The sequence below is a fragment of the Knufia obscura genome, assembly GCF_036327395.1.
Source record: "Knufia obscura strain CCFEE 5817 isolate CBS 148926 chromosome Unknown scaffold_4, whole genome shotgun sequence".
Taxonomy (NCBI): Eukaryota; Fungi; Ascomycota; class Eurotiomycetes; order Chaetothyriales; family Trichomeriaceae; genus Knufia; species Knufia obscura.
In genome coordinates this window covers 2,273,744-2,286,318 of record NW_027042690.1, presented here as the reverse complement: position 1 = coordinate 2,286,318, position 12,575 = coordinate 2,273,744, and the positions used below count along the sequence as shown (strand labels likewise).

General features: G+C 52.0%; 6 protein-coding genes across 6 annotated transcripts; 3 read left to right on the top strand and 3 right to left on the bottom strand.

Annotated features, from left to right (window-relative positions):
* Positions 1-4,633: 4,633 nt before the first annotated feature.
* On the top strand, positions 4,634-4,960 carry PMZ80_004798 (uncharacterized protein; the record flags this gene model as incomplete). The annotated part of the gene is made up of 1 exon (XM_064873221.1): positions 4,634-4,960. A coding segment is annotated over one exon (327 nt), but the record flags the coding sequence as incomplete, so codon positions are not given.
* Positions 4,961-5,901: 941 nt separating this feature from the next.
* Positions 5,902-6,345, top strand: PMZ80_004797 (uncharacterized protein; the record flags this gene model as incomplete). The annotated part of the gene is made up of 1 exon (XM_064873220.1): positions 5,902-6,345. One exon carries the CDS (start codon positions 5,902-5,904, stop codon positions 6,343-6,345), a length of 444 nt encoding a protein of 147 aa, XP_064731878.1.
* Positions 6,346-7,592: 1,247 nt separating this feature from the next.
* On the bottom strand, positions 7,593-8,279 carry PMZ80_004796 (uncharacterized protein; the record flags this gene model as incomplete). The annotated part of the gene is made up of 1 exon (XM_064873219.1): positions 7,593-8,279. The coding sequence occupies one exon, from the start codon at positions 8,277-8,279 to the stop codon at positions 7,593-7,595; it is 687 nt and encodes a 228-aa protein (XP_064731877.1).
* Positions 8,280-8,358: 79 nt separating this feature from the next.
* Positions 8,359-9,192, bottom strand: PMZ80_004795 (uncharacterized protein; the record flags this gene model as incomplete). Its single annotated transcript, XM_064873218.1, has 1 exon — positions 8,359-9,192. One exon carries the CDS (start codon positions 9,190-9,192, stop codon positions 8,359-8,361), a length of 834 nt encoding a protein of 277 aa, XP_064731876.1.
* Positions 9,193-9,459: 267 nt separating this feature from the next.
* On the bottom strand, positions 9,460-10,266 carry MED8 (mediator of RNA polymerase II transcription subunit 8; the record flags this gene model as incomplete). Its single annotated transcript, XM_064873217.1, has 1 exon — positions 9,460-10,266. One exon carries the CDS (start codon positions 10,264-10,266, stop codon positions 9,460-9,462), a length of 807 nt encoding a protein of 268 aa, XP_064731875.1.
* Positions 10,267-10,597: 331 nt separating this feature from the next.
* On the top strand, positions 10,598-12,277 carry COX10 (Protoheme IX farnesyltransferase, mitochondrial; the record flags this gene model as incomplete). The annotated part of the gene is made up of 1 exon (XM_064873216.1): positions 10,598-12,277. The coding sequence occupies one exon, from the start codon at positions 10,598-10,600 to the stop codon at positions 12,275-12,277; it is 1,680 nt and encodes a 559-aa protein (XP_064731874.1).
* Positions 12,278-12,575: the final 298 nt, after the last annotated feature.

Sequence of the window (12,575 nt, the reverse complement as noted above, 5' to 3'; positions counted from 1 at the left end):
TTTTTTTTATACCCAAACTACTCGTTCAGTTACGTATTGCTACCCTAACCCTAACCCTAACCCTAACCCTAACCCTAACCCTAACCCTAACCCTAACCCTAACCCTAACCCTAACCCTAACCCTAACCCTAACCCTAACCCTAACCCTATTTACGGAGAGTATCGGCTATAGTGTGACACACCAGCCTTGTTAGGGGTAAGTAGATACTGTAAGTCTAGCTACGATGCGGTTAGTACGACTTATAAACCCATTAGACGGCGTCCGAGGTAACTATTGCCTAACTAGGCTTAGTGCGTAGACTACTAGGGATAGTAAGGACTATTACCGGGAGACGACAGCCCCAGCAGACCCAGCAGGGCACATAAAGGATAGATACCTCTCTAATTCTAGCCACACTCCTTAAGTACTCTTCGTGACTAATGGCCAAGTTACGTACACCATATCCAGTTCCAGCCTAGCCCTAGTACAGAGATACTTCATACCTTACCATAGTTAAATCAACGGCATACATCGTCCCTGTAGTTAAGTCCAGAGGGTGCCTGTGATACATAGTTTCCATGTTGTCACTCTTTGGCAAGAGTAAAGCTGGGTCAGACAGCATTGCCCACAGAAGTAAGGACGCTTCTTATATGCTCATGGGCAGGATCTGTATCAAGCAGAATAACCAAGGTTTTGTCTCGCTTTTGTTGTCAATAAACGTTACCTTGTCGTGGAGTTCTGTCGGCGGCAAACGGTTACGCTACCTCCTGAGTGAGAGTGGTGACTAGGGCCACCCTTACCGACGTCGTTTTCAGGTAAGCGTGGTTCGTGGGTGACATATTGGCACCGCTAAGATGGCGTGCTGTGTGTCGCAGGCGGTGAGAGTCAACAAAGTCCGATGCAAGACTTGTCCCAAAGCAGGGCGCATGCGTAGGTCAATATTTGATGCATCGCCATGATGGTCGACGCTCCGATCGATATTCCGACTTCCTGTTTGGCATCGAATGTCGTACCCGAGTGTTCGAGAACATGTCACATATCGGTAGGACTCTTCATGCTCGGATGCCCCTGAGATCTTGCAATCTAAATTAGGGGAATAGCTGCCATCCAGCAACGGTACCACAAGCTCGATACTCCGAAGCCGTAAGATGTATATACTAATGCCCTGGGTCCAAAGAATGTAGTGGATCGTGGAAACTTAAAATTAGGACAGGAACTCGGGCTATGGCTTCGCAGAAAGTCAATCAACTGATGCGAGACGCCAAGGAAAATATTACCATTAATAATAAAATCCTTGGCGCTCTGAGCTTGCGAGGTGGCTGGAGTATTAGGAAGAGGTTTCTCTTTTCTGAATCATTGTTGAGCGACCTTGCTTATCCACTCTCACCCATAATGCCAACCACGAAGCATGCCACAAGCACTGTATTGGTGCGAGCTATTGAAAAGCTCAACACAAGCCCGCTTCAGATGCATTGCAAGGTACAGTCAACTTAATGCGGCTGTGATCGTCTTCTGATTTGCCCCCATTCAGCCCCCAAACACGTGCTTCGGGCCTGTTTCAACGCCTATGGCGCACTAAAAACGTTTCCACACGTCCGATGACCGCATCGAAGAAAGCTAACTCCGCACCCCAGGAAATGCACCACGCTAGAAATACGTCCGCCGTGTGGAAGATATCGATCCCTGCGAAGCGATCATGTGCCAACTTCACTGCGTAAGGAGTTAGACGATCGCCACGCCGGCGCAGATGAGGAGATGGACGTGTTTGGGCCACAATGATTTTCTCGACTCGCCAAACTAGACATAGCACGGTTAGTGTCGCTCCGTTCACCAGGAAATATACCGCGCCCATCCACCGCATGAATCGATTCTGGGCCATGTCGGTAAGGATGACGATGGATATGGAGAACCAGAGGACGAGCAATAAGGGAACAAATGCTACAATGCGCGGAAGAGTAAGTTTAAGTTTAGGACCGGAAGACATGAAGCTGGAATTGAACGCTGCCCCGATGATGCACTCGAGCTACAGCGTTGTCCCCGGCAGACAATGGAGGAACACCGACCATATCTGGTGGCTATCGCTCGTGTGCAGAGACCATGTGACCCTGCACAAGCTTCAGATATAGTTCTTGTTTCTGACCGGTAAGAAAGTGAGAAGACTACCATGAATCTGCACCTAGCTGACTCCTTCCTCTTCTCATCTGCTTCTGGTTCTTGCTTTTCATCTCCTCTTCCCCTTTCACCATTTTCTCCTTTCCATACTCGCTTCCACTGTCAAACCACTTCACAGATGTGTGATGCGACCGCTGTTTGGAGCTCAGCTGCATCCTCCATGTAGCCTATGCCTGCTTGTCGTTCTTTCTCGCCTGCCCATCCCGCGAGCCGATGGTGGGCACCCCCGCCGACCAGCCGCCAGCGGATCTGCGGCTCTACGACTCTACAACTCTTCGACCTTGGCTGGCGGCACCATCTAGATCCGAGGTGTCTCGTCTCGCTCGCTCGAGCCGTACACGTCGCTCGCCATGTGGTGTATCATCACGAGAGGTGAAACCTCCTGCAGCAGTCGAGCAGCCTGGAAGATTTCGCCTCCTACACGTTTGGGAGGACGGTCAACGTCAAGGACGTGCGCATCATAGTCGAGGACGGTTAACACTTGGGTCACCGTTGTGATCGCAGCTACTTGCTGCATCGATGGTCGAAGCATTGCGCTGAGTGTGCGCTGTCCCCTCACCTACCGCCCGCCGACACTCGGTCTTGCGTAAGCGGTCGACGGGGCGGCTTTCTCTGTCCAAGTGCATCCAGTCTCGCCACTCGAGACTCTCGACTACCTCGGCTTTCGTGTCCTGTGCGGTCGAGTTGCTAGGGCGCGAAGATGCGAAGTGTGATGAGCCCATGAAGAGTGTGGGCGCAGCAGATGCTGAACAACCAGCCGTCCTGGAGGATTCAGAAGAGGTAGCAGATGCAGCAGAGGCAGCAGAGATGGCTGGGGACTTCCATCGCAACCCGCTGCAGGCCGACTGGACAGGATGGCCATTGCGTGGAAGCGAGATCCTCAGCAGGGCCAGATGCTGGACCCAATCCTGCACTTGGACCAGAAGTTAGAACGACTTTACGGCCAAAGTCCCATAATAACGGACGTACATGGTACTAACCAGGCTACGAAGTGCTGACGGCGGTCAGCTAGTAACCGGTTTATAGAGCGTCGTCGATACACTAGTACTTCCAGCGATCTTCTTAGGCCTCTCTCTAGAGTAGAGAGGAGTAGGAGGATTACGATAATATTAGTAACGGTTACCAGCACTTCGAGGCTTGAGACACAATCGCACCCCAGACATCCGTGGATTTAGGTACGAAAGGCGCGGTAGAAACAGTATAAGTGCGAGTACGAGGCTACGGTGTAGGCTATACGACTGCTTAACCTGGTGCGACGACGCTAGAGCACGGCGCGTAGACAACGGCCGCGAATGCTTTAAGGTGAGATAACCCTACCAAGTCGACTGCACTATTCACCGAGTGTGTGTGGCACGAGGTTTCATGATTTAGACCAGGAGTCTAGTCACGTGTTTGTCGTCGCAATCAATCAGAGATCGAGTTCATCGACACCGAGGAACCGCCGGTTTATTGTAATATGCCTGTCAGGAACCTAGGGAGCATAAGAAGATATGACTATGGAGCGGCACGAAACACAAAGGGTGATTTGGGCAGCGACGTGCAGATCGCAACCTACTGCGGCTGGTTCGTTCAGGTCGTCTTCGCATGTTGGCCAATAGAACACAAGGGCAGCAGGCAAGTCATGCAAGTCACGTATATGCTTTGGGATTTCTTCCCTCCGCAATTCTAGAAGGCGCTCAGAGTTACGGTCCAAAAACGGTTACTAACTTAGCACATAGGCTGTGTTCCGTAGTAAAGGTTCATGTTGCCCGCATTAATGATTAAGGGTACCCGAACTTGATCTACCCACCTTGTAAAAAGGGACACAGTGAAAATGAGAAGCTGATCTTGCACGCATCTAAATGATGTTTGCAGCAAAATTTTCGAAATTGTGTGGTGGGGGATGGTTTGCGACGAAATCTGCCTTGTTCAGTCTTGTCAGCCTCATGCCGCAAGCCAGCAGCATGTTCAACTGGGACTAGCGTGCATAGATTGCCTCGATAGCTTGTCAGAAAGTAAACGTCCTCAGCCAGTTATTTCGCCGAACGGGAACCGCTGGTTTCAGAATAAACACGCTACGGAGGACGCGTTTTGGTGGCCATGAGCACGAGGTGAGCCTGCCAAAGCAGAGTGCTTAGCGCCTGATTTCGCAAGATCAGCGGGTGAGTTGGAGCGGCCTCGCCCTAGGCTCAATCCTGCAGTGAGCTCGATGCTAAAATCCAGTTGCTCCGCAAACTTGCCCGGATTCGTGCTTGCCGCGGACAAACAGAACGTCACGTGATAGTATTGCTCTTTCCGCTCCGATCTGCGAGGACGCTGCCGCTCAGTGTTCGTAACAACATCTGTCACCGAGGACATCTGCCATCTGCGACCGCCTCCATCATCTATATGCGCTCTGAGGTACACAAATCCACAATAGTAGTGACCTGGGCTCCGCTCCACCTTATCGATTCATTCGCCCTCAGTACAATACCATTCGGTCACAATGCTACCAGCAAGCAGCCTCAGCAGGCTATCAGTCCGCCAATTCCAGAGATCATTCACATCCCCATTTCTTGCCAGATCTCTCACGAAGCCCTCGATCATCACCTCATTCCGATCCTTCACCCTGTCATCCTCGACCAGACCAGCGATCAGATTTTCATGGTCACGGACGCAGCTTGCCTCAGCAAAGCCATCAACCCAATGCAGTCACACGCACCATGCAGTACTGTCACAGACGAGAGGAATGAAGACAAGATCCAGCGTCAAGAGATTGTGCGAGGGCTGCAAGCCGGTGCGCAGAAAGAACAGGGTCTACATCATTTGCGATCGCAATCCAAAGCATAAGCAGAGGCAGGGGAAATGAGCTGGCAGATGGCTGTTGTGGAAAATGTGTACTACTATGGGAAGGCTGAGCAGTATCGGCTGGGAGATCCGGTCCATCCCGCAGACGACAATCTAGCAATCAGCGATGCATGGTTGGTCGGTGTCATCGAGAAGGAAGCGTGTGATTTGTACATCATCGAGTCCACAAACTGCTGCCAGCGCACGGCAAGAGACTTTCGAGCTTGGGTGAAAGCTGTTTGCATGAACAATTTTGGCCTGATGGAGTCTGAAACAGCACAAATCGGGCAGAGCAGGACAGGCCGCAATGGGAGAGTCAGCAAGGTCTGTTGATGGCTCGGACGCTTCAACCTCCTACAGTACTATAGTCATGACAGCGATGGACGCACGATTGCGTTGGAACTTGATCTTTGTACATACTGCCAACTTTTCGATGCCACAACTGTGCGGACGGCGCATCTAGTCCTGCGATCAGCCTGCAGCTTTTCCAACATCACGAGATGCATCTAATCACAACCATCGCTTCGGTGTCATCCCAAAGTCCCTTCAGTGACTCAGCCCTAAAGGTTGCACGCGATACTGCCTGGTGGAACTTTCGGTCCTCGAGAGCGTTAGGTGATTCCCCACAGCCGCCTTGCCGCATCCCCTGCAACAATGTCTTGGCCAACCTTCGCCTGCCGTCTTCCCGCCCTATCCCCCCCATGTTTCGTCGCTGCCCGCTAATCGTCAAAGCCATGATGGAACATAAAAGATCCTCATCGCCTCCTACTGACGTGCATAGGACTATCCAACCTCCTCTCGTGTTCTACCGCTTACTCACGAATGGGCCCTCTTTCTATGAGCAAACGACAAGCTCCTTATTCGACGTATAGGCAGAGCTCACAACTAGAACATACAACGTCATTACTCAACAGCAACAACCATCATCCACAAGCATCGGCATCATGGTCTACACCGGCAACACTTCCAACGTACACTTCAACGCTGTCCAATGGATCGGCATTGTTATGGCCACAGTCTTGATCCTCATCCTTGCCTTTGGCGTTCGCAGATTAGTCAACAGACGCCGGAAAGGTCAAGCCGGCGCAAGCCCCTTAGGACGATGGACAACCGGCGATGGTGGGCGCATAGTGCGGGGTGCACCCACGAGGGATCCAAATATGACGGTGGGGTTGGGCGGAATAGGAAGGGGCATGGGACGGGGCAACGAGGCGAGAGAAATGGAGGCTGGGAGGGCGGCTAGGATGAAGAACAATGCGATGGGGGATGGCAATGCGCCGCCGCCGACGTATCAGGAAGCTTTGAGGGAACCGGAGCTGCCTGCTTTGCCGGCACCGGCTTATCAGGGTGGGGTTTCTGGGGTGCGTGCTGCTACTCACAGTTCGTGAAGGCGTCCGTGGTTGCGTGGTCATTGATGAGCAGTTGCGGCTGTGAATACAATCAAGCATGGAGCTACAGACAGAACAGCATCAGAACCTGAATCTGGTTGCTTATGGTGGCTCGACATGTTGGGTCATTGTGTTCGATCGACCCTCACGACCTCAGCAACCACCAGCTCAGTCTCCGCAGGAAGTGCCACCAACCAAAGACCAGCAGATCTGCGCTTCAGTCGATTGCTGTGGGCTCGATCATTCATTCTTCCCACCAACACCCACGCCTAACCACCAACTCAAAGACCTAACCTCCACATCCCGCACAACACTGGACCTAACACCAATCCTGAACATAGCCGCCAACGCTGATGTTCCTAGCCTGCAAGTTCAGCGCAACGAGTACCAAGTACCAATTCTCATGGCCATATCAACCCGGATAGCTCGGCGACACGCTCACGCAAGTGAAGTCTTTCACAACGCAACACCAGGATCGAGTGTCGTCTTCCTTGCCCAGTGGTCGCTGCAACACTAACGACCGACGATCCCGTTATCAATGCGAAGGCGGCATCTCAGGGCATGGCACAAGACAATGCAGGCGGAACCGACCATCGTCTGCCAGATTTGTGACCCTTTGCCAAAGGCAAATCCCACAGTTCTGACACCCAACGCGATCGAATCAGACCAAGAGCATTACCGCACCAGGCGATAAGAGCGGACAGACTACAAGACCCACCTCACCAGGACGCGCTGAGTGCCGCGTCTCAACACTTTTAGCTAGCTGGCTTGTAGCTACTCATGCCAGTAACCAACATCCAGTCTCCAGCCATCAGCTACTAGCTGTCACCAGACTAGACACTCGATATTGACGGCGTATACTTGGACATCACCAAGGAGGAGGCGACATTACGCTGATGGGCTGGCAAACATAGTCCGATACACTCCAATACGGTATGGTGACGTTAGAGCCAGGTCGGATGAACCACTGCCGATGATTTGGTAGCCGCAAGACTGCCTCTCAGGTATAATGGAATGGTCCGACTTGCTGGATCCTGGGGAGGATATCGGTGTCCTAGCAGGTAGCTGTTAGGCGTCAATGTCATACTAGATGGCATGTTGGACAGAAAGAAGCAAAGCAGAAAACAGAGCAGGAGAGGTCTTGGAATTGAGGAGTGGACGATAGCAGTGTAATTGCACCTGGCGCCTCGCACGCCTGAGAACATGTATTATATATCACATGTATCCTTACACTCAAATTTGCTCATCTACAACATGGCCTTCGGCATCAACTTCATCGCCTGCCTCACACCCAGATCGGCCAAGATCTCCTCCGTTCCACCCAGAATAGCATCAAACTTGTACGTCCGATGGAACTGCTCGACGACCTTGCCCATCCCACCCTGTGTCAAGCCCCTTCCACCAAATATGTTCGTCGCGTCATCTGCTACATCATGCGCACATCTCGTCGCATAGCTCTTCAGCAATCCGATCGGACCACCCAGCAGTTTCGACTGCTGCTCGTAGGACATATTACACATCTGATAGGTAATGATCTCCAGCTGCGCCTGACACGCTTCCGTGAGACTGATCATCTTGGCCAGTTTCGCACGAATAACAGGCTGTTGATTGAGTGGCTTCCCGAACACAATCCTTTGGTTCGCCCACTTCATGCATTCTTCGGTGACGGTGCGCATCCATCTTATCACGCTGCAGGCCATGGCCCATCTTTCGTGGTTGAAGTTACTCATGATGACAATGAAGCCGTTGTCTTCCTTGCCGAGGAGGTGGTCGGTGGGAACCTTGACGTTGTCGAATTGGATGTATGTTGTTGCTGCGGCGGTGGAGTAGGATGTCTTGATGCGTTTGGTCTCGATGTTGTCGGATTTGGGGACGAGGATGACACTGAAGCCTTTGGGAGTGCGGCAGCCGGTGACGAAGTAGTCGGCGAACATGCCGTTTGTGATCCATTTTTTGGTGCCGTTTATTATGCTGCGAAGGTTAGATGAGTAGTAACAAGGGAGGTAGCGCTTACTAGTGCTTTCCATCTGCGGTCTTCTCTGCTGTTGTCCGCAGGCCGGCGACGTCGGAGCCAGCGAACGCTTCTGTAATTGCTAGACACATGAACTTCTTACCCGAGAGACATTCCTGTGTAACCTTCTCTTTGAGTGCGTCGTTATTGAGCCATTGACGGACAGCGGTCAGGGAAATCATCATGCCTGCCATATTGCCATCCTGGAAGCCTCTTGCATTCGCACGAGCGAGCTCTTGTGCAACGATCAGGTCGTGGAAATAGTCGAACTCCTCTCCTTTCACGTCACCAATCAACTTCTTGCCATACAAGTGCTTGCCTGGACCAAGTCGCATTGCGAGTAAGTTGTTTGCGGCCATTTTGTCTGTCAACTCTTGTGAGATGTATGTGCCATCTGCTTCCTTCTGTTGTGCTTCTGGGTAGACGTCCTTGTCGACAAACTCTCTCACGGCTTTTCTCAGGTTCCGATGCGACTCTTTGTAGTAGGGTGACTTGAAGGCTGGTGTCAGCCATAATGGCTCGCCGTATGGTACTTGTGAGAGATCGCCAGGATGTGGTTCGATGACTTCTGATTTCTCGCCTTCCAAGGTGCCAATGCAGAGGTCTGAGTACTTCTGGAGAACCTCGTGCCTGTGAAGGTTGTAGAATGCTTGTGTGGCATCTTGACCAGCGACTTGTTGAAGAACGACGTTCCCACCAGGATGAGCGTCGACGAAATCCGTGAGATCGTAGACTTTGTGGTCAACGATGCACCATAATGAATCTTCGGTGTTGTTCTTTGCGACTTCTTCTCGAGTCAGTCGCTTGCTGGTGTCTTGGGAGTCTTTCTGCGCCATCTTGGTCGGCGAACGTCTTAGGATTGAGGAACCGGGACGACGACGAGGAACAGGAAATTGAATCTCAGCAGACCCCTGACAAGCTCGTGAGAAAATGCGCTGAATAGAATGCAGTCAATGGCAGTTGTAGGTGCAGGACTGGCGGGCTAGCTTCTGCGAGGGCGGAACCCTGTCTTGCCGAGGCACAATCGCGTTTCTGGCGACCAGTGAGATTGTGCATATTTCAGATGCTCGTCTTCACAGATTTTGTGATCGTCTCTGCTCTGATCATGGCTTTTCCCCTTTGGTCATGAAGCGAAGGATGTTGTCGATAGGTATCGGTGGATGCATAGATTTCGTTGCATCTTCTGCAATTGGCGCTGGGGTAGGTGCGGAGGGCTGCGAGTTTGGTCTGGCAATATCGACGTCCATCTTTTCACCTTGAGCAGCTGCAGAATCTTCTCCCTCAACATCCTCAAACTCATCTTCTTCTTCATCTTCATCGAAATCTGGCAGTTCTGGCACGACCAGTGTCCTTCTCAGACCATGCTTGACATTCTCGATGCCAGCCTCCTTCTCGGCTATGGTGTAGTCGGCCTGGAACCAGACATGATTCATAGCTTCTCGTTGAGCAGCAAGAGGAGCCCAATTCCACAAGTCGCGCTGATCTCTTTCTGAAAGGGTGGTCAACTTTCCGTCCGTCTTCTCTCGAGTTTGCCTGTCCTCCTTCTCTTTGGCGATCTTGAGATGTTGCTGCTCCCAATCCTCGACATTTGGCTCCATCTTGGTGCGAAAGAGGTTTCCCAGGAATTCGATGTGGTATCTGGCAGCAAATTGTGGTGCCGGTGTTAACACTCTTGCGTTGAACAGGTCCTTGTGGTTGTTCAGTTCAGCGGTGAGCTCGTTGGCACTGTCGCGCATGGCATTGAGTCGTGTCATCAAGACAGGGTAGGGCGGCAGCGGCTGCATGTTTGCGACATCGCGATGGAAGGCACTGACTGTGCCGTTGAGTAGTTGAAATCGTCGTAGAAGCCCTTCCAGAATCTTGACTGGATCCGTAATCTCGGCCGGCGCATTGTCTTCCTCGTCGCTCATCGTGAACCCTGCCTCCACACAGAGTATATGCAAGAGTCAAGAGTCGTGGAAGGTGCAATGCAGTATTGTGGTTGTGAGGCAGGACCGCGGAAGGGCTGCAGTAACTTATTTGCATGTGCACTGATCTACCGCAGTTTGTCGCGTGGGGAGGGAGATCGGCGACATCATCTGATTCTAGTCTCCGCGACATTTGAAGAAGTCCAAAGCTCGAGTCATCTTCAATTCCATCTCATGCGCTTCACCTCCCTATCGACAACGTTGACAGCCCTCACCATGCCCCAGCGATAGTCTTTCCTCGTCTCCAGCCTCCTCGGTGAGGCCTTTTCCCGCTATGCAATCGTCTTCGGCCAGAGCATGTTCGAGATGTCTGGCGCCGCTAGTCAGACCATCCGCCTCGACGCGAACGCTGCTCAGATCATCCATACATACAAGGCGGAAACTGCATGGCGCAATTGTCCCAGATGAAGATGTGCAGAAGCAGATGCGGATACAATCCCAGTCATCCTTTCACGAATACTTCTCAGCAAATGAATCAATAGATCGAGGATGGCTGAAGAACGGTCTGCTTGCTGTACGACGAACAAGATCTCAGGCTACCGCATCGGCACAGACAGAGGACTTGAACACCACGCCGAGCGTCCGGAAGAACATTGCCACGCCCAAGCATGAATCGACTGAAGTCAAGGCAGGAGTGGTGGCAACAGCTGCATTAGTAGAAGAGGATGTTCTACCACACAGGCGGAGATGGCTACAGAAAAGAGCTGCTCAACCTGCGACAGCAGCGAGCACAGACGTGGTGGAAGAACAACTACCCCTCGATGCCTCATCACGACTAGCAAACGCCGCAGCCGCAATGCCTGATACTGCCACTCTACGGAAGAAGATGGCAACCTACCTCTCCTTATCGAAACCGCGACTTTCCTTCCTCATCTTATTGACGACGACCTCCGCCTACTCGCTATATCCTATACATGACATCCTCTCGAGCACCACCTCCGTCGCCGATGCCAATACGACTCTCTCAACTTCGACCTTGACCTTCCTCTTTCTCACTAGCGGCACCTTCCTCTCCTGCGCTTCAGCGAATGCCTTCAACATGCTCTTCGAACCGAAGTATGATGCCCTGATGACACGGACACGAAACCGTCCTCTAGTCCGAAAACTCATCTCTCCTCGAGGAGCACTAGCCTTTGCACTCCTCTGCGGCACAACTGGTCTCGCCCTCCTCAACTTCGGCACCAATCCGACCGTGGCTGCTCTTTCAGGCTTGAATATCTTCCTCTATGGCTTCGTCTACACACCCATGAAAAGGATGTCTTGGATGAATACCTGGGTCGGAGCAATAGTCGGCGGCATACCACCACTAATGGGTTGGGCAGCAGCAGCAGGAGAAACAGCCACAAGCGAACATCATTCATGGAAAGATCTGTTATTCTCGGAAAGCTCATTAGGAGGATGGCTGCTCGCTGGACTGCTCTTTGCATGGCAGTTCCCGCACTTCAACAGCTTGTCGCATACCATTCGGGAAGATTACAAGAACGCCGGACACAAGATGTTGGCATGGATGAACCCTGCTCGAAACGCAAGAGTAGCACTGCGCTACTCAATCGCCATGTTCCCACTCTGCATCGGAATGTACTACGCTGGTCTTGTCAATCCTGGATTCTTAATCATCAGCACAGGTTGCAACGTCTGGATGCTGAAGGAAGCTGTTCGATTCTGGAAACATCAAGGTGCCCAAGGCAGCGCAAGAGGTCTGTTCTGGGCGAGTGTCTGGCAGTTGCCGCTCGTGCTGGTTGGAGCATTGGTTTGCAAGACTGGTATCTGGGATGGCTTCCTCGGCGGAAAAGAGCAAGCGAGCATATACGAGGAACTGGATGAGGCTGAACTTGTGCCTGTAGACGAGGCGTCTTTGGGCATGGCCGATGCTATTGAACGGACGAGAACGATGCAGACTCCTCACCAGAACAACCACAACTTGGCAATGATGGGTTTCAAGAGACCAAGTTAAGAGCCGAGCAATTGAATTCAACTCACTACAGTACTCATGATGACACAGTGCAATGGCCACACGAGCCCCACAGTCAAAAGAACAAGATGGCTGCTTTCTGGTCTTCGGTACCGCATACTGTTTCAAGACAAACTCGATGCGAGGACAAGCAAAACACCTAGAACAAGCTCGATGTCAGGATCCCAACGCACCCTCGAAGATGCTCAATTGCGTTTCCCAGGTGCATCACTCATCACCACCCGATACTCCTCGCCGCATTGATGCTTCGGCTAGAATGAGCATCAGGAATCGCAGCTTA